This window comes from Xyrauchen texanus, chromosome 35, assembly GCF_025860055.1.
Source record: "Xyrauchen texanus isolate HMW12.3.18 chromosome 35, RBS_HiC_50CHRs, whole genome shotgun sequence".
In the NCBI taxonomy this organism is placed as follows: Eukaryota; Metazoa; Chordata; class Actinopteri; order Cypriniformes; family Catostomidae; genus Xyrauchen; species Xyrauchen texanus.
The window spans coordinates 32,050,384-32,071,696 of record NC_068310.1 but is presented as its reverse complement, the minus strand read 5'-3'; the positions used below and the strand labels follow the sequence as shown (position 1 = coordinate 32,071,696).

At 35.5% G+C, this 21,313-nt stretch overlaps 2 protein-coding genes across 2 annotated transcripts; both read right to left on the bottom strand.

Annotated features, from left to right (window-relative positions):
- Positions 1 to 6,333: 6,333 nt before the first annotated feature.
- On the bottom strand, positions 6,334 to 9,800 carry LOC127628995 (homeobox protein Hox-C12a-like). Its single transcript, XM_052106001.1, has 2 exons — positions 9,196 to 9,800; positions 6,334 to 8,404 (listed from the first exon to the last, which is right to left on the bottom strand). Exons 1-2 carry the CDS (start codon positions 9,776 to 9,778, stop codon positions 8,166 to 8,168), a joined length of 822 nt encoding a protein of 273 aa, XP_051961961.1. The 5' UTR covers positions 9,779 to 9,800; the 3' UTR covers positions 6,334 to 8,165.
- Positions 9,801 to 17,986: 8,186 nt separating this feature from the next.
- On the bottom strand, positions 17,987 to 20,868 carry LOC127629045 (homeobox protein Hox-C13a). Its single transcript, XM_052106060.1, has 2 exons — positions 20,205 to 20,868; positions 17,987 to 18,243 (listed from the first exon to the last, which is right to left on the bottom strand). Exons 1-2 carry the CDS (start codon positions 20,866 to 20,868, stop codon positions 17,987 to 17,989), a joined length of 921 nt encoding a protein of 306 aa, XP_051962020.1.
- Positions 20,869 to 21,313: the final 445 nt, after the last annotated feature.

The following is a 21,313-nucleotide window of genomic DNA, read 5'->3' as shown; positions in this document are numbered from 1 at the left end:
TTCAAGATCTTTAGATCCATCAAGGAAGCATCTTACAGAGCAACAGATATAAACTAATATTTACAATAGTATCATCATCGGAAAAAAATATTTTCAATTCAAAATTACATTCTGGGTGACCATATTATTCAACAATAACATTTAAACATGATCATGGTTTGTAAAAATAATAATAATAATAATAATAATAATAATAATGATAATAATAATAATAACATATCACTTGTTCTTTGGGACCAAAACGTTTATTTGTAAAGAAACAACCACGTTGTGTGTAGTTGAGGTATATGACAATGACTGTATGAGCCCTCTCTAAACTGACAAAAGGTTGGTGTACAATATGTCTGCAACCAAGTACAAAGAAAGCAGACAGCTGCCCAGACCCAGCACTTGAATTTGACCACTAAAATTCTCACTGCGGCCGCCATAAAAGGCCGAGCAGCGGAAAGCATGAAATGCTTTGTTCTACAAAAAAAAACAAATAAAAATATATAATAAAAAAGATAAATCGGATGAAAAATCTAACTAATAATAAATCCAGTGCAACAACATACAGAATGGCTGTGAAGGTTACAGTCATCCAGCTCTGTAAGTTTTAACTAACTTGAACTAAACAAACCATTTCACGTATTTGAGACAGCTTTGTCGTGAAACCGTTCCATGAATAGGAACAATATAGATTTTCTCAGTGTCGTATAGTCATTATATCTATCCAGTACAAATGTGTTAGTGAGAGACAGATTTAGAATTTGGGAGATAATAACTACTGCTGCCTATGTAAAATGCTGCTACATTTTGTAACACACGTTCATGAACACATACAAATAAAGTCCATGTTGTGTATGACATCAACAGAAATAATGCACACACAAAATATTACGCGAGAAACACCATCTGACATATCGTGTACATTAACTTTTCATAGTTCTGCGCATCTGTTTGTTCACGTGTCAGAACAGTTAGCATATTATTGTAACTATGCAAGACGAAATCTTCTTAGTGCTTTAAAAATAAAACTAATTGTTCTACAGAAGGTAAGTTCATCTGTGTCAACTATTTGAAACCTTACAACTTCAACACTTTATATCCTACTAGCTATAGGACCCTGAAATTCAACAATGGCGCAGCCATTTCTTTCCATAAACAAGCAGTATATCCCCACAAATGCTCAGCCCCTGCTGGAGATTTCGACAATTGTGGATATTGTGATGTAGCAGATGAATTGAAAGGGCAAGTTCAACTGGGAAGAAAAAACAGAAAGGCGTTTAGTCTAGAGAGACAGAGGGACAGAGGTGTTGTAAATGTTTGTCATTCTCCTCCTGAAAACCATCACTATGAAGAACGGTGTGCTTTACGACTATGTCAGCGGAATTTTAGCAATGGTAGCTAAGGTCTATAATTATAGAATTAAAATTGAGGCGTATTGAGCGTTACTCATAAATGCTGCTCGGACTAAAACGACGTGTTAACAAGTGGCTTAAGACACGTCATCATCACCCAGATCACCACTACGCAAAAAAATCCATTGCAACATTTCGCTGGACCGTCAACAGATATTGAGACATATTCAGAATAGTCTGCAATTGTAGGCAACACTCAATAGCCCATCAGTTTACCTCTGGGCTAAAACCTCGCCAGGGCTAAAAAGGGAAACGGTATAGTAATAACTGTCCCCTCATGGCCTAGATCAATTTAATTGGATGTAAGTCGGGCTGTTAAACTCGCTAGTAGGAGCTGTGAACAGTTTCAAGCAAAAGCAAAAATGGCCCTTGTTTTACTGAGGTCTCCAAGAGTGCATCTAACTCTGGAGCATGAGCACAAGCAACAGAGCCCAATCATATCAATTAGATTTCGCAACCACAGAAACCCCACTTGATATATTTAATATAGCTTATCACTTCAGTGATTTTATTTCGCCCAGCGAAGTACATTTGATTCAGAAAGTAATTTTGCCAGTCAGAGAAAGAGGCCAAATTGTGTGCATTTTCATGAAAAATTAAATGGGTTTTATATTGATAAAAAAAATGCTGTTTTCGTATTGAAATGGGGTGTTGCATTTAAGAGCTAACAACAGCTACTGATGCAAAAAAGAACACATTCTCATATCGATTCTGTTGCGTTTGTCTGCCACAAAAAAATATTTTCCTTTGCAAAATAACAAGTTATTTATTTATTGTATTATTATTTTTATTTTTTTACGTGGGGTATTATTATAACATTGCTCTTTTTTATTGTTGCCACGGTACACAAAAGTGTATATTTTTTAAATAATTGCTGAATGCAATTATTTGTATATGTGTTTCCCATATGCAAAACAGTTACAAATCTTTTTCAAGATTCTGTGTTTTGATGTATCACCAAAACAAAACAAAAAAACAAGAGCTTTTAACGATGGCAATGTGCAGAAAGGATGATTTCACTGTGTATGTAAAACAATGTCTTTTTTTAAAATGAAACGATGGCACTGGCTTTTTATTCCAAATAAAAACCTCCAAAAACTTCAAGAGACCGAGTGTTATGTTGTCTACAGATTCAACGCGGAGATTTTCCATCAAAAACCGAAAAAGGCCATTCCTTATCAATTTAACACACTTTAGAAAAGAAGTATGTTATTGTATTTAAATAACAATTTTCCAAACATGAATTGTAGCACTTGGTATGTGAAACCACATAATATAAAACTTATGACAGTATTTCTTAACTACAAATATTTATATAATTCAAGGTCAAATAAATACATAATTAAAAATAAACAAATTCGAGTTTTCTTAGAAATAAATTATACTTGTGACGATATTAAATGGCACAGTAAACTGCAAATACTGTCAAATATCAAGGAAGAAGAAAACTTTACAATAGGCATCGATGCATCATCTAGTTACTTAATAATTGTTATTAATAGTGTAACGTTTCATAACCTTGTTGGATAATGTGCGCTAAAACGCACAACTTGTGCTTATCCACAATGCATGAATCAATGATTGGAAAAAATAAAAATAGGTTGGCCTATTTCAAACGGTGATATAAACAAGTATACAACAACAATGCAACAGTATCGAATTGTTGCACAGACTGCAGTGCAGTGGGACATTTTCTGGCCACGTAGATGTCATTCGTGTCCAATATGAGCATTAAGATTTTTTTGTGTTAGTTATTTAAGGTGGCTTCTTCGATTTTTCTTTTCTGCCAAGACGAAAATGTGCGAATATTTTGGAATACCTGCTAACGGATGTTTATATTTTCCCCCGTAAAAATAGCTTTAGTCAGAATGCTCAGGTAGGCCCCTAATCTACTCTTTATTAATATTTAATACTTTGTAGAATTTTAGGACAATGTTGGTCAGTCCCGTCCACCAAGAGCAGAAAATACTCTGCTTTTGCATTGGCACTTTTATTCAACACGTGTTAGTCTATACGGTTCATCGCAAAAGAATGCTTATATCCTGCCAAACGTTTTTTTTTTAAACATAATCTTTTATGAAGGGTGGTTTTGTTGCCTCATTTGTCATGACTCTTGAAACTCTTATGTGGTGCATCAACACAATTGTTTATTAGAATCAACTGGTTGATTCAAGTTGATATTTGTGTATATTTACAATAAATTCTCATTTATTGAATTACTAATTTAATTTTGTCTACGCGAGAAGTATTAGATACTTCCTACCTATATATGGCACACACTAACTTGACCTTCAATTTGTATGTTGCTCCCGCCCACTCAGAGCTAACGCAAGGGTGGGATCGAAAAGAAGGCCATTGTTGGTTAAATGTTATTTTTGTATGTTTTTCGCTCTAAAACGGAATCATTCACTATTGATTATTGAACGCGTGATTGCACTGGCCTCAACTGTGTCATGTGATGCAAATCTTTCTTCGTGTGATTTTGTTGTTTAGGTAGACTAGAATACAGACAAAGTTATTTAATCACTATTTTTCGCTATTCGCTATAACTGTTATGAGCCACAATTTATATGTATCGTTTCACTCTGTGTCTATTCGCTGAAGCCGCATTTAACATCCTCTGAAGACTTTTACAGAAATTGCTGAGCTTGAATAAATAGGCTACTTGTCTAATATCAGTTAATGCAACAAAAAGACCGCATGAAAAAATGCAAAGAAAAAAGGTGCATGCTGCAGTTTTTTTTTTAAGTCGTAGTGCAAAAAATTATTTCGCCGAGGCTATGTTTAACTGTACAAAAAGCCCTGGGATGTAAAATGCTTAAAATGTTTGTTTGTTTGTTTTTTGCTTCTTCTTCAGTGTTCATTGCGGAAATACAAAAGATAGGTGAGTAAGCGATTGGGATGCCTAGGACTTTAACATCTTTAACTGAAGTGGCATGTTACCCACTAGCAAGTTAGATGCCAATTTGTTGAAACGTATACATGAAGTTAAGAAGCAACTGTAAACGATTGTGTTTATACTTTTACACGAAATCCCCGCAGATATCACTACGAATGGCAATATGGCATGCATTCCACTTCTAAAAAAAACGTCATGCATTTGACATCGTTGCGAGTACCCAAAATAACACTTGATACCAAACATGATTCCAAATTAGTTGCTAAACCCGACAATTCCTCCCAGGTAGGACATAAACAATGCAAATAATATCAGAGGGAAGTAACCACCAAAATAATTATTGAACAACATCCATTGGTAGAAAATAAGTCTCAAAGAAAAAAATACTTGCTGTTGAAAATATTCAAAAACCACAGACCCCTAAATCTAAGGCCATTGTTACAGAGCTGTAATAGCAGTATTTAAAATAAATAAATAAACTAGAACTTCAATACAATTAACATTTGAGATTTGCATTTTAAATAGGCAAATGTTTTTGCACAACACTACACCTGAAAAGTTTATATAGACTGTATTGTGCAAATAAATGAGATAATTCAAAATGCAAACCTCAAATGTTAATTGCAAGTTGAATTCAAGTTCTAGTTTATTTTGTTGTACATATGTATAGTCACTTTTCCAGGATGTGCTGTGTCAGTGGTTATTGCTGTAGATAGATTAATCTTTTCTTACGCAATGAACATTTTGACACTGCTCAAAAAATGTAAACGTAGGTTAACAAAATCTTTGAAGAAGTAAATTGCTCAAGTTTCAAGACACATTTTAAGAAGGGAACATACACCTTCATAGAGCATATTTACAACTGCTCGTTGTCAAGAAATACGTCTCTCATAGTGTTTCACTCTTACGCAAGTCCACAGATACAGACTTGCAAACGTGTGCAGACACGACGCCAGAATGAACTCTTCTCCCATCTATACACGTCTGTGATGAGCTGGGGCGACCGAGAGTGCTTAGAAACCACACGACTACACAAGTTTTGTGTGAAGGGCACGGATGTGCTCAATGACCTCTGAGTCGGGGAGACAAGTCGCCATAAACGGCTTTGGACAGTCTCAAAGTCAAAAGCGCCGCAAGAACATAAAATGTCATTGTTCAGATTGCAGCGCATTTGCTTTCAAGGAAATCTATATGCTTGACACACTCTCTATAAGATTCACTAGCACCGGTAGGCTGATTTAACAGTGGTTCTATATTAATTTAATTATAAAATGTAGATCTTTTAACACAGTATGCTATAAAGCATTCACAATATGTTAAATTGTTTAGTCTAACAATGCAAAACGAATTGAAAATGAAATTTGCATGTTACTTTTTCAAAACTAAAATATTTAACACTTAGAAACTCTAATTCCTTCACAAAATCGTAACAGCGAAACACATTTTCCCTCTTGCAGTGGACATTCTCAGCGACTGAAATCTTAAATCTACTCCAAAAAACAAAGTCCAAGATCTGTCTTGAACTATGCAAACAGGCAAAAGCCAAGTTCTTCATGGGGCCCTGTTTGGGCGTCTGTTCCATTCCATGTATCCACTAGGTGGATGTCTTTACCATTTTCAACCACTGAATACAGCATATCAGTATTACTGCACAGCATGTAGTCATGCTGGCAAACATTCAGATTTCAAAATGTTTGATGTCATATCCAGATATTAATCAGAAACAACTGAGCTAGTGTTGTTAGTTGTTAAGCAAAAAAATAAATAACGCGCATGATATTGTACATGTAAATGTTTGCAATTATTATTCTTTTTTGTTGTTGCTGCTGTTCTGAAAACGGTATTTTGATCTTCCAGGTGCAGTCGGCCCTCCCGCTGTTGATGAAAAAAAAAGATCTTATCTTTACGTTCAAATTTAGCACTAAAACACATTCCCATTATGATGTGGCGCTATGTATTTAAATATAGATGAGTTAACATGATTGCCAACATAAAGAAATTGAAAAAATGTATAAATAAAATTATGTTGAAAGATTTTATTAATCATAAACTGTAGGTTACACATATCTGAATACACTGATGAACTCGTAACTTTATTTACAAGACATTTTTAATCACAAGGTACAAAGGAATGCGACATTGAAGCAACATAGAAAAAACACACAACGGAGACAAATTTACCAAAAAATAAAAAAAGCGGGAATCAAGGTCAATAATTGTTATTTTAGTTGCTGATGGCGTTATTCATTTAATTGCATCTGAATTCTCCATAGATTAACAAAACAGAGAGTTTAAAGCAGAAGTCAGTCACCAAGATTCAAATCGGTCATATAACAAGAAAAATAAAGTAGCACCGACTTTACTAACTGTATAGCTTCCATAACAATATTAATAATACTATTAAATAAATTGTATGTTTAAAGCAACCGACTTCAATCAGTTTCATATTTTTAAAACATCCTTTTTCAGTTTGAAAAGATGTCTTAAAATAATACATGCGCCATATGACATTTAAATACAAATCTGTAAAAGGATTTGCTTTTTTCACCTTCTAACTACAGTCATTACAATCATGCAGCAAATATTATGTATTTCACTGGCATATCATCGAGGATCTGGCTAAATAATATTTCTAATGAAATAATCCGTCCCGCTATTTAGAAACACAAGCTTTTGGACATTTTGGACAGTCTCTTCGGTATCATTGTCACTTCCATTATTCTTATAAATGACATAATCTTTGTTTTAATTTATGCTTGCGCTTCTTTATTATAGGCTATTGCGTGACCATGCATTTCTCTCCCAAAAGTATTGTTGTAAATTAATTAAATCGGCCTAAACGAATATGTCTAAATAACGCAGATCAGGGGACGAGCAATTGTTCACTGGAAATGTATGCAGTTAACAATGCCAATATGATGAAGCCACGTATAAATTATAAAATTTTATGATTATAAAATATTTTGTTAGCAGTAGCAGCTGTTGGCCTACCAATTTACACCTTTGCCAATATATATTTTTAAGAGTAATCCCCCAACACGTGTCAGAATGTCATTTCAAATTATATTTCAAAGTCTAATCATAAAAGCTGCTCTGTAATAGCAATTTAGTTGACAAGGGCCAAGATACGGGCTAGTCACTCACTTGTGTGCCCGTGACCGTGAACGTGCCAGAGAGCACGTGGTAAAGACTTAAGAGATAAGACTAAGAAGATCCACACTTGTAGTGGCGTACTCAGTTAGAGACTCTAAACAATAACTGACTAATAAAAAAATATGAGAGATTGAGAACATGTTAAAATTCTCAGTGTGACTATGTCATGCTTTTCAGTCTATATTTGGAGCTTATTGATAAGATTTGTTAAATTTACATACCAAAACACTATGACACGAGATGATGTTACTATGCAATTTTGATAATCGTTTTAACACTCTTGTAATAAATAATTAGCGATCATTTCAATATCATTAAGACTGATCATTAAGACTGTTTTTATTATTTTATTTGTCCGAAATGCTTTCTCACAGCTTATATTTGGCTGAATTTCTAATTAGCAAGTCATTGCAATATATAATAAAGTGAGAATTTACTTAGACGGATTGTTTACTTCACAACTTTGAATAAGACATTCCCACCATACATATAGCCAAAATTGGGCAAAGTCCCGATTACATAGACACTAGACCAAAATAGTGTTATAGCAAAGGTTTAGAGCCATCGTTTGGTCGGGTGCCCCTAAAATGTTTCATATTCTCGTTTCTTACTTAATGTGGGGCAAGACTTTGAGTAAAAAGGGCTAATGCCAAATTACTTTACGGAAATACTGCTGCTGGACATCGATTAAGCAGTGGATACCAAGTGTCTTCTTAAAAGAAGGACAAAGCCTGCTCTCTCATCAACAGTCTCTTTTTCTTCATTCGCCGATTTTGGAACCAAATTTTAACCTGTTGGTCGCTGAGATTGAGCCTGTCAGACAGTTCCCTACGTCGCTGCCGGGTGATGAACTCATTCAGCATGAACTCCCCCTCAAGCTCGGCCAGCTGCAGTTTGGAATAGGGCTTTCGCTTCTTGCGGGTCCGGGTGTGCATCGGGTACCACGGTGCACCTATAGAGGGGCATACCACGGGTCATGAGAGAGCCTGTTCATATCTGCTAGGCCACTGTCCATCAAAATCTTTGCACATCATGATGCCATGCAAATTACAAATGTCTCGTGCACACATTTTTTTTGCATCGTGAAGCTGTTAATATGGCAATTGGTCATGATTCAATGGAATTCTGAGGTGTAATGCAAGCTGCCACTGTAATGAATGAATATGTTTACAGAGAAAGAATGCCCCAGAACGTTTTACTGATCTAGTTAAAAGTACATTAAGGCAACAATTGTCCAACTTGCAAAGAAGACTACCTATTTAGCGGTTGTATGGCATATTAAATGACTTCTTGCTGCACTGCAACAGATATTAATTCAGTTTACGAGTCATTAAAACAAACGCCCTCTTTTCTGTCAACAGAGCAACTTTCATTTTACAAATCTGTTCTACTTGCTAAAATAAACCTAAATCTGAAATTTAATAACAATATTACTTTTGCTTTTTATGAAAGCTGCGTTAAACATGGTCAACGGGTCAGTTTAATTTTATGATGTTGTGTTTACTGGTTGTATAAATGACTGAGCGCTTAAACTGGTGAACATGGAGCACTTTATGGCAACCCCTAGTGGCCTTGTACAACTACGCAAGATACATGAATGAAAATCAGAACGGTTGCCAGTGAAGCCACAAATAAATTGCCATGCAAAAATGTAGCTTGAGTAAGAGCTTAGTTGCTTTTCGTGTTACAAAGACTGTGTGCTTCTGTTGTCTTTCAGCTGTGAAATGAAAGCGAATGACAAACCTCCACTGGCGATATTGCTTGCGTGGTTTCCCTGCGATCCCAGGGTTTGTGGGTCGCTTGCTGAAGTCTTTCCTCCTTCGTTGAGTACTGAAGAACTGGAGTCGGACTCCAACGATTGACAGGATGGCGGGTCTTGGGTCAGATGCTCGGTGCCATAATCATACTTTGAGAAGGTGCCACTGTTGCCCATCCCATTGTGCATCCCGTGTTCAGACGATACTGATGTATCTCTTGCTCGTTCCTCTCGTTTGAGACTGTTGCTGTCTGAGCAAGCCTCTCTGGTGCTGCTGGAATTGCCATAATAACATTTGCTCTCCTCCAGTCGGGTTATTTCACATGATCGATTAAAAGAGGGGTTAATGGATACGGGACTGCTAAAGTAAGACTGAGGATATCCATTGCACGACTCCGATGGATTCCACGGGAGAGAACAAACATTGTCCCTTCTAGGGTACGAGAGAGACGGTAGCCCCGCCAGCTGTCCCCCTGAGGCTCTAAAATTCGGCAAGTAAAATCTGTCTCCAGTGTGGATGTTTAGCAAAGGTCCCACAAACCCAGGATTAAGAAGATTATGCTCGCCCATTTCCGCGGGCCAGACCAACAGCTTCTAGTTTATTGCAATCTGACATTTAACGTAGTTAAACCTTGAGGTGCACCGGATTGGTCATCTCAACGTCACGTGCCGGAGCTTACTAGAACACTGGACGGTACCACCCACTTGGTCCATTTCTAACAAAACAAAACGTTAACTTCTGTATTACGGGTTTTATATGCTTTTTAAAAATACTATAAAAATTCTTATTAAAAAATGTAAAATCTTGTTTCTCTCTTCCTGTAGCACACATGTTTTAAACGGATCCTCTTTACGTTTTTCTGCTGAGAAGTATATAGAAGTGTCCCTAGCCTCATTTAATATCTTTATTACCATGCAAAAAGTAAAATAAATAAAATGAAACACGCTCTCTCTCTCTCTCTCTCTCTCTCTCTCTCTCTCTCTCTCTCTCTCTCTCTCTCTCCTCTCTCCCTCTTAGGAAAATCTTATTTTTAATCTTGAAAATGAGAGTGCTTTTGACAATGTTTTTAAACAAATTACGGTTGAATTAAGTGTCATATAAAGACGTGGTGTTCATATTTTACAGGCTTGTTTTAAAGAAATACTGATGCTCAGTGCTGAACTCCACTCATATTTACTGTAGTGGGGTCAGCAGGTTGAAACAATTGGCTCTGTAAAAGAAGATTATATTCTATAAGTTTATTTTAAAACCATGGCCTATATTTCAGACAGTATGCATTGCTCTCGCACACCTAACATGAACAACATTAACAGATACACCCTATAAATACTCGCAGCCAAACACTTGGAGGACTGTAACACATCTCACAATTCTTTTATATGAATTTTACAAGCTTGCAGAGGGTATTTAAATGATTCATCCCTTCTAAATACTCCAAGCTATATATATATATATATATATATATATATATATATATATATATATATATATATATATATATATATATAGCTTATATATTTGTTTTATGTTAGAAAATTAAAGGGGAAAAAATGTCACATCAACTGTAACGCTGCAGCATCATGACGCGTGTATTTAGAGACCACAATGGAGCGAAAATAAAAATCAAGTTGACAAAGAGACAATAATAACCCACACACTACTCTCAAGGCGAAATCGTAAGAATTCCTGACATTTTTAAATTTGGTTTATTCGTATTATATCATAGGACTGCACTGTTCTACAATTCGTATGATTCCCTCTCCAGCCAATGACGTCGCTGGTCATCGTTTCCATCTAATACGGGACAATTACTTGCTTCTATCACACACAACAGCTTCCTATCATGTTTACACACTCTACTGGTCGGTTAGGTTTAGATAAGGGGTTTGGATAAGGGCATAATATTAATAAGTATGTAGACGTAGAAGCATTATATATCCGGGCATTTGCACGTGATGAAATCGTAGAAATGAATAGGAATGAACTCATACAAGATATGTACTAATTTTCATGAATTGTATCATTATAAACTGGGTTGAGAATGACAGTCAGTATTAACATTCCGGTCTCAAAAGTGTGTGTCAGCTTTTTTCAGGATTATACCAGTAGCAATTTAAAAGTTAGTTTAATTTGTAATTTTTTTTATTTTTGTCATACGTTTTAGAAGTGATTTTCTTCAAATAAACTCAGTTAAATGTATATAAAAAAGATTAAATGTACAATAAAAATAAATATGAAATTAAATAGAGATGATTGGTCTAATAAAGATTAGGTAGCAAGGATTGATTTCAAAGAACGTTGCTTCATTTTTTTCTCTAATTTGGAAGCGGAGGACAAATAGGTATTAGAAGTTGAAGGTTTTTAGATGTGCATACATCTGATCATTTTTGTAAAAGGAAGAACTGATTTGATGTATGTAACTATATACAAAATAAGTGTATTTGTATTTGTATGTGTGAAGTTTGGGTGGTTTACAAGCACATTGTTTTAGGTTACAAACTGTAAATTACAAGGGTATTATGCTATAAATGTGGTATATGAGGACATTTCTAATGTCCCCATAATTTACATTTGAAAATGTAAAAATGCAGAAAGTTTTTATGAGGTTTCAATTTAGGGGTTAGGGTTAGGGAATAGAATATATAGTTCGTACAGTATAAATCTTATTATTTCTATGAAGAGTCCTCAAAAGGAAATTCGCACCAACATGTGTGTGTGTGTGTGTGTGTGTGTGCGTGCGTGTGTGTGTGTGTGTGTGTGTGTGTACGTGCGTGTGTGTGTGTGCGCGCGCGCATGTATATGTGTGTAAATGTAGCCGAATGCGCATATGGGCATGTAGTCATATATAACTGGTAATTGATAATTAACATTATTCAATCTTTGTTTTCACCGTCTTGATATATAATTAATAATTTAATTAATTATCCTAAAAATCTAAGTTACGCATTTCTTGTATTCTATGGAGCATACCGTAACTTTGCCTGTGCTACTATCTAAATCTTTGTGAGTGTGTGTGTGTGTGTGTGTGTGTGTGTGTGTGTGTGTGTGTGTGTGTGTGTGTCACACAGAACTGCAGTACTAGTGCTAGGAAGCTTAAGTAATACGTTCACAATCCGTAATAGTGGTAAACTCATTAAAAATATTGGCGAACACCTACAGCAGAGACCCAAATGAGACAAGACTACAAATGTTCTTGCCAAATTTTAAACAAACATGTGCATGCTTTACTGCTGGAGCTTCTCTTTGAGTTGACAAGTTCTCTATTCAAGTTACATGAAACCATTTAACATGCATAGTAAAACTTCGTGTATACAGTTTAAAAGATATGGGGTATCTCAAAGAAATGTTGGCAATAGTCCAGGATGTCAAAAGTAAATTATAATCACCAACTCTGAAGCTACAGACACCTTTCATTTAGTTACTTTAAGAATAGTATTTTTTCAAATAGTAAAATACTGTTCAGCAACTATGTTAGAAACTGTCACTACTGATTCTTTTTTATTGATGAACTCTTATTATTTTCTTCTCAAGAACAAAACAGTGAGACACTAGTTGTTCAGAGAGTTAGCTGTTCCGCCTTGTAATGAAAGGCGTTATAACAACTTAATTTTGTCACGAAAAAGTATTCGCCTCAAACAACCACATTTTCTTAAATATTATCGCTTACAAATCACAGTAAAGGAGGATATTCTCTTACCACAATGATGGCCAATGTTGAAATCTCCAAAAGTTAAAATCTCCAAAAGCTAAAATAGTTGTTAGTTCAAGGTCAGTGTCTAGTGCACTGTCTGCGTCACACTGAGATGTCTGTCTTGGAATCCCTTTCCGTCCAGACAGGGCCATAGCGTAAACAAAAGCCTTTTTATTGTTTTATTTTTTTATTTTTGGAAGACATGGTTGGCTCACTGGCAGCCTTGCAGTTAATGTCCTTCAAAGCTGATTTCTTGAGGAAACAACAAAACAAAATGAATTAAATATAAAATCAAGTTCTCGAATATAACCCAATTTTAAGAAAAAAGTTTGATCAGGTAGGCTATCCCAATAGACAACAACAACAACACCAACAACAATACTACTACTACAAAGATTTATAATAATAATAATAACTAGAGAAACTTAAAGCAATATCTTCATCTACGTTGCAGTCAATTTACCGACATACCATTATACGGGTATTACAGGACCAACAAATGCAAGCTTTATGTTTTAATTGTAGCTTAAGCATTATTGGATATTTATCACTTTCACTGTGGCGGCATTTTTTGAAGAACCCAATATAATTTAAGCTAAAAGAATAAGGTAAGAATTGGTAACTTGATTATACAAATGATGCCAGGTTCACAAACATCTTTGCATATGCATTTACAAATTGCTCTTTCTCTTTGAGTCACATAAACTTTTGTATTTTTATTTTGTGGTGATTTCTTGAAAATATTCTGAGTTACAAAATACAGGTGCAAGATAAAAAGTAAAAGACGATGCAACCTTGGATCATATTTTAAGAGATAACCTACTGCATTTGACATATTCTATATAGCCTACAAATCAGAATTAGATTGGCCGCATCAAATATTTCAATAAACACAATAAAAATACATATTCGAGTGAATACAGTTTAATATGTCGTTTGTATCTTCGTACAATATCTTTTCCTGACACATTAACAAATTCTTCAAATATGTCAATTAAACTACCTATTAGTAGTATAATATTAACCACCCTAAGTTTAAATTAAACCTATATATTAAATTGCTAAGAGCCACAATTTGTCTACGTAGATTCCAAGACCCAAAAAGCATGTGTTTTCGTGTTGAATCTGCGCTGCTCACTTCCTGATATTTCCACCATACCACCACCAGAGGTTATCAGCTCCCTTTCTGCACAACATACTCATCCCTCTTCTTCCATTTTAGCCGCGCTGTTCAGGACAGGGTAGTAAATTAAACAATGTGTTTCCCTATGTTCGGCTCAACGGGCGTTTTGTATTAAACATATAAAAGTATATATGAGTAATACATTCCCCCAAATGTTCTAATTGTGGAAAAAAGCAGTTTCCCCCCTTCATAGTCTTTATAAATAGTGCAGGTATACAGTTGTGTCACCAGAAACGTGCCTGCTTAGATAGTATTGAACAAAGTAGTCGAGTCATATGCTAATATTTAATATATAATAATAATATTAGTACAATTCGATCAGTCGTCTAAGAGAATCCGTTTTAGTTTTTTAGTTGTTGTGTTTTTTTTTTGTTTGTTTTTTTTTTTTGTTTTTTTTGTGCAACATAGTTTCTTGTTGGCTTGCAGTTAATAAGTACTAGTGATCGTTATAGCGGTAGTCTATCAGTACATGTAGCAGTGGAAGTATTTATTAAAAGTCTGCATTAACTTTAAATCTCAGATTTCATATTGCAGCCGCACCTATATGCAACCCAAGCAAATAGTGTAACACAGTCAGTCAAAACAATGTCTGTCAAAGTCTCTATTTTTCATTGTATTAATAGTAATACATTTACTGATTTTAGTTATACGGTAGCAACCATTTAAATATATTTTTGTAACTCAAAAAAGCAAAAACAAATTGTTTTCATGACTTCAGAAACAAATATATAGGCCTATATATCAAAACGTTTTACAAATAACTGCGTGAGCATCTGTCACACACACATATATATATATATATTCATTTACATAATTCAATTTAATCCTTTTTTCAGAAAGCATGACGTGATTTATAATTTTCATCACGCAATAACCCAACGAGAAAAAAAAGTCATTAGAAAAATTCTGAAGCCTGCTCTGAAGATTATGTGAAATATAACAGATATTTCAAAAACTGTCCCATTGGATAGGCCTTCTATCCAGACATATAATTTTTTCATATTATAAAGTCATTTAGTTTAATATTAATAAATTATTAACTCAGATAGGCCTACTCATTTAAACAATAAGCTTATATTGTGCGTCTTTGCAAATAAGGAAACAAGCCGTACCTTTTAGCGGGACTCTGAAGAGAATGCATCTCTTGATATTTGGGAAGAAGGATACTATTCATTCCTCGCCGCTAGTCTATAGAAATAACACGAGATGAAATGCCTGTTAGAATGGTCTTATGGAGAAATAAATGGACTACCCGTCTTCATGGTGAATATAACCATGATGAGAGAATACAACGATTGGTGGTTTATGTTATACGGGCTCGGGGGCGCGGGAGAAAAATCACGACTTTCAGTTATGTGTGAGGAGGGAACAGAATATGTACGCTGTGTACATTTTCACAATGAAAAATACATTTGATATCAGTGCTTTTTACTTTTTGTTGTTGTTTTTTATTACTATTTTTTAACTTTTTTATGTATTTATGGCATGCCATTAACACTTGCCGTCTAGACAGGGAAATAAATCCTTGTTTGCCTGAAAACAAAGCGCAGGCAGTGGTGTCAAGCCCCTCTGTTTATTCACAAGCCTCGGTGATGTCAAGGTCAAAGCGACTGCATAGTCATGGTCAAGGGTAACGATCACGTGACGTCAACTATCATGCAATTAAACCGCAAAACTTCAATGTGACCAGCTTCATATATATGTATATGCATATATGCGTATATATATATATATATATATATATATATATATATATCAATGCTGATATCTGACGTGTTCCGGATCAAAACGTTTTACAAATAACCGCGTGAGCATCTGTCTCACATGTGTTGCATGTATGTACATATATGTATATCATAAGTATACTGTACAAACACACACACATTCTCCTTTAATACAATTGTTGTCATAATTTACAGAATTCATACATTTAGACACTCGTGTGTTGCGGTCACCCTAACTAAAAATGTTGATATTTTAGAGCAAACGCCAATGATCAACTTACAGATTTAGTTTCCATGACAGGAAAATCAAAAAAGCCATCAGTGAAATACCGATTAAATTGTATTAATGTGCCTACTCAAAATGAAATCTCAAATACATCATAAATACTTAAGTCTATACAAAACCAAATATTTGTTGATGAAATGTCAGAATAATTTGTCAGTTATTATTTTAATAGTCTTAAGAATACTTTTTGACTGTATTTTTGACTTGTATCTTTTAACAGTTATAATATAGGGAGCTGACAGTTATGTTGACACAAGACTTATAATCTAATGGCGTGTCAATCATAAAGCAACAAATATATTTGAAATATTACTTTTACACTTTTAATACTTCAGTCGGAAAGGTTTCTTTAAAAAGTTAATAGGTAATATCTTTAGAAAGCATCTAAAACATGTTGTACCTTTAAAATTACTGTTCAAAATTCTGATTTGTCTTAACATGTAAATATTATAGTAGCTCTTTACGATACCAGATGCTGCGAGGAACTACATAGTCATTGTGATCTAGCACCCTATTGTGATTATATTTTATCAAAATTCGTCGTCGTACAGTTGAATTAGCATTTAAGATTCGCCTTTTTTTATTCTTAAAAAAAAAAACGTTTTTACAGAGGTTTGAATTTAAAATTGAGGGCATGAGACTTGCACTACCTCCTCTTTGTGATGATGATGATGTGCAATAATAATAATAATAATAATAATAATATAGAATAATGTAATTATAGTGAATAATCATAATGTAAGTAGCTATAGTATTATGCAAAGAAACAGTGCATGTATAACAGTGTTCATTACTAGCAGATGTTCAGGCCCATCGGAAGCACGTTACATTTACATACATACTATCTAATGTAAACTATCCTGTCTGAAGTGATCATAGACGGGACACCTTTTTCAATGATAATTTAAATATATTGACTCGGTACAACCAGCGTACTCAACAATTTCCATCGTCATTTTTATTTATGAAATACGTCTCAGTTCAGTACTTAAGTCATTGAACACCACATTACAGTTCACATACAGCACGAAAAGAGATACAGACAAGCTGTATTAACAGCTCCAATGCTTTAACGATATATTTCTATATATAAAACAAAAAGATTGTGCATTAACGTATAATAATAATAATACTACATGTTAAATGCTTACAATCATACCAGCTGCATGGCGGAGTCATATCCTTCACTGCAAATAGGGACACATACAGATGATCTTGAAACATTCCTTTTTACAGACCTTTCATACGAAATCTAAATTAAATAATAGAAGCATTAAACTGTACAGTTAACAACAGTATGGTTTACACCGGCATTAAAAAGCAACGTATCCCAGTGAACCATAGATAGCTTTTGAAATCTCGCAGGCTCATAGCAAAATCATTGTCATGTCCAGCGAAAGCAAATTACGGTTATTGTTCGTGTTTCAGTTCATTATTTGCTGTAGCCTTTTGAGTTGACACAAGTCCTGATTCACCCAAAGTGTCCGAAATAGAATGTCACATTTCTCTTCTCCTGCGTGCTGCACCAATGGAGTGTTTTCTGCTGGTTTGCTGGATTTGACGCATAAATGAAGATATTTAGATACCATGTGTCTCTTTCATACTTATGTTATTTTAAATATTTATTATTTATATATGTACATTCGTAGAAAAGGACAATGTTGCATTTTTTTTCCTGTATTATCACAGTTTTATAGCATATGCCCAAAAAGCCAAAGAGTGAGCGGTTATGATATTGTGTGCATATTTTAAATTAAATAAGTGAAAGAAGACATGGTTAGACGGGAAGCCGCCCTTGTGTTCTTCATTCATGATTTACAAACAGAGGTAAATATTAGACTTTCTGGACGGAAATATATAAGCTGGCGGGGGGAAAAAAAATCAAAACATACATCAAGTATGCATATGATTATTTGTCTTGGATTTACTAACAAACTTCTTCTCCTTCACTCTGCGGTTCTGGAACCAAATAGTAACTTGTCGTTCTGAGAGGTTGGTTGTAGCAGATATGCGCCGTCTCTTGTCCTTGGTGATAAACTTGCTTGCTGCGTACTCCTTTTCCAGTTCTTTCAGTTGTATCTTGGTGTAGGGAACACGTTTTTTGCGCCCTCTTCGGTAACTGCTGACTTCGGGTTGCAGCGGAACAACATCTGAAAAAAACATAAATAAATAAAATACATAGAAACTTTATTTTAGAATTATCTGCTGAGTGAGCCATTATCCAAAGAAGAGTCCTGCTTAATTCGCCACCACGTGATAAAATTATGAATGAATATTAAATTGTTGTGCCAAACGTTTTAAATACCTCGGGCGATCAATCGTGAACATCTCTTTGCAAATCACAATAAATGTGAACATCAAGAAAAGTGTCAAAATACCGTAAAATACATTTTGGCCACTAAAAAAAAAAAGTGAAACTAGAAGCTGCGTGCGTAAAGATTAGGTACACAGTTATACATTTTAAACGAGATGAATAAAGAGGTAGCTCTGTTAAATTGCATTTATATTGTCACAAAATATATTTCACATTTGCATTAATGAGTGGGTGTCGGATTTGTACACACTGGCATTCTTTGGCCCAGAACAGGAATAGCTGTGTAACAAACAAGGATATACGGATGTTACTTCAGCTTAACATGAGTGAGGCCTGGCTGGTTTGTGAAAAGACATAAACCAATTTGGCAAAGACAGGTGTTTGTTTCTCTCAAACAATAATCCCGTTTCATTACGGTGCATTAGCTTTATCATTAGGAAAACCTGTATTATGTAGAGTTACGTACTATATAACAACTAATACTTAACAACACATTCCTCTTTAAAAATTAACATTTTAACATGGTAATAAGGCGAATGAAACTGGATTAATCTGGCATGACATTCAGAGATAAAACTGTTAATGGTAGATGATATACAAATTTTTAGAAAGAGCCTTGTCCACTGTTCTTCTGTCTACAGCGTGTTATTGTCTAACAGCTAATTTTCCAAACTTGAAGGAACTGGTTGGGACCATGAACCAAAACGGCTCTTGAAGATGAGCAGAAGAGTTGCATATAACACAAGTCTATTTTGTTACCATTTAGTGTGTGTGTGAGTGTGTGTGTGCTCTCTTTTAGGGGAGGGTGGCTAAATAGGTCAGTGGTGGTGGTGGTGACAAGTATTCACTATAGCCACTATAATGCGACAGTATCTTGAGTTCAACACAGACATTACAGTGCAAATGTATCTTTGCTGTGAGCTATTAGTTTTGGACGTTTTGATTACGTTTTTGTTTACGTACTGTCTCCAAATCTGAGTTACAATATTGAGCGATGGAGGTGTATGTTATCTGTTTATATACGAAACATTTTCCAACTGGTGTAAAGCTAAAAACTATCATTTTAATACAGAACATCGGCAGAAAATAAACTACTCCCGGCATTTGCGAAATCAAATTGCGGGGCACCATTCTCAGTCAATGCTGACAAAGATTTTAAGATTTATAGGCGCGGTTCAAATATGACTTTCTGTATTATCATCCGGGAGGAGCAAAGGAAGTCATTATTGTCATATCCCTGTTCCAAACTGCGTGACTCTGTAATTTAAGAAATCCTGTGACTGCATAATCCTGACATCCTGTGACTCTACATAATAGAGTTAATATATGACTTTGCTCTGTACTCAGATATGTCACTCAAACATTGTAATGTTTTATGTGAGAGGCTGTAAATAAATTGTATATTCTACGGGACCTTAAATCTTATTCAAGCTTGTTGAGATTAGGATTTACTCAAACCCTTATTCTGGAACGCTGATTGGAGTAACCAATTAACCATACCAGTAAGCAATTCAGCTGGCACAGGTCAAAAGTTTCTAGAATAAAACACTTTTGACAGGTCCATGCAAACCACATATGAGCGTCATAATAATCATTATGATTTTTGCACTCTGAAATTACGTTTGTTTGATATTACCTGCTCAACTTCATTAAAAAAATTAAATAAAGGGAAAACTTTACAATTTCTATTTACAGTACGTGAAATGCTATTCTGGCAAAAGACAAATGTCCCCTTTAAATGCACGTCATTTTATTTGTTTTTTGAATACTTGATTTCACAGCTGTGTTAAGACATACCTGGAAATGGAGATTTCCAAAGATGAGAAGACTGTGTTTGCTCCTTTGAACAGTACACCTGCCCATCCCAGCCATTTGACAAAGCCCAGTGTTGATAGCCCTCCATGGGGATCAAGGCATCGTGACGTGGCTCAGGATGTGCACTAATACTGGGGACCACCGACATGTCTAGATATCCTGGAACTGCCTGATACGAGCTGGCAAAGCTCGGGTAGAAAGCAAACTCCTTTGCCCTGCTGGAGAGCTCCTCCGTGGGCAAAGCGGTGCTCGGCTCGGCGTATTTTTCTGCAGGATGGTATGAGCACGCTTTCTGCTGCAAGTTCACGTTGTGCGAGTGAGATAATCTGCAACCGTAGTAAGGGTTTCCAAATGGGTAGCCGTAACTCAGAGAAGCACTAGATGAAGTCTGGGGAGCGGGGCACTGTCGCCCAGTGTCAGGGGAAGAAATATCCGAGTACACGGATCCCTGATGAGTCGCAATGGTGCCGGAATGCCGCCCCAGCGCGGGGTGTGAGATCAGATCCCTGCAATGGGTCGCAGGGCAATTCCCACTTAATCCCTCCATGATTTGGTTTTTATTCTGATTATTTTCATTCGGGCTTTTTTCATACACGTACATCAAGGTGTCCGCCCAGCGTGGATGCAGGACCAGCGAAGTCGTCATATCACGGGCTGCCGATGCTTTTTAAAAGTCGCCTACTCCAAGACTGATACCTCATTTCCAACTACATTTTACGCACGCGCATGCGCACGAACAATTCCATGTGTCCAGTTCATTAAAGCGCAGGCACGTGATATGCTAACGAATCCGAAGAGATTGGGGTTGTGGGTGGGAAGAAGAATCCCTTTAAACAACTACTGCCTCAAGTTTCACGCCTGGCTTTTTAGGTTTTCAGCGCCTAGGGATTGGCTAAAAGAGTTCAAGGTAACCATTCTTAAAGGGAAGGCCCCAAGCTAAGAGGGACAAAAATAACATATCAGCCGACAAAAATCTGGACACTAAGCAGAACGCATTGTGCGTTGACTTTAATCTCCAGCAACAACAATATCAGAAGTGGCACAGCATCTCCAACATTTAGCCTACATACAAAATAAATACTCAGTGAGTT

Excerpts from the sequence above, each read along its gene's own strand:
- LOC127628995 (XM_052106001.1), bottom strand. The coding sequence starts at position 9,778 with ATGGGCGAGCATAATCTTCTTAATCCTGGGTTTGTGGGACCTTTGCTA. Across the intron at positions 8,405-9,195 it reads AAGCAATATCGCCAGTGGAG|GTGCACCGTGGTACCCGATG; the intron begins GTTTGTCATTCG and ends GCCCCTCTATAG.
- LOC127629045 (XM_052106060.1), bottom strand. The coding sequence starts at position 20,868 with ATGACGACTTCGCTGGTCCTGCATCCACGCTGGGCGGACACCTTGATG. Across the intron at positions 18,244-20,204 it reads TTGGAAATCTCCATTTCCAG|ATGTTGTTCCGCTGCAACCC; the intron begins GTATGTCTTAAC and ends TGTTTTTTTCAG.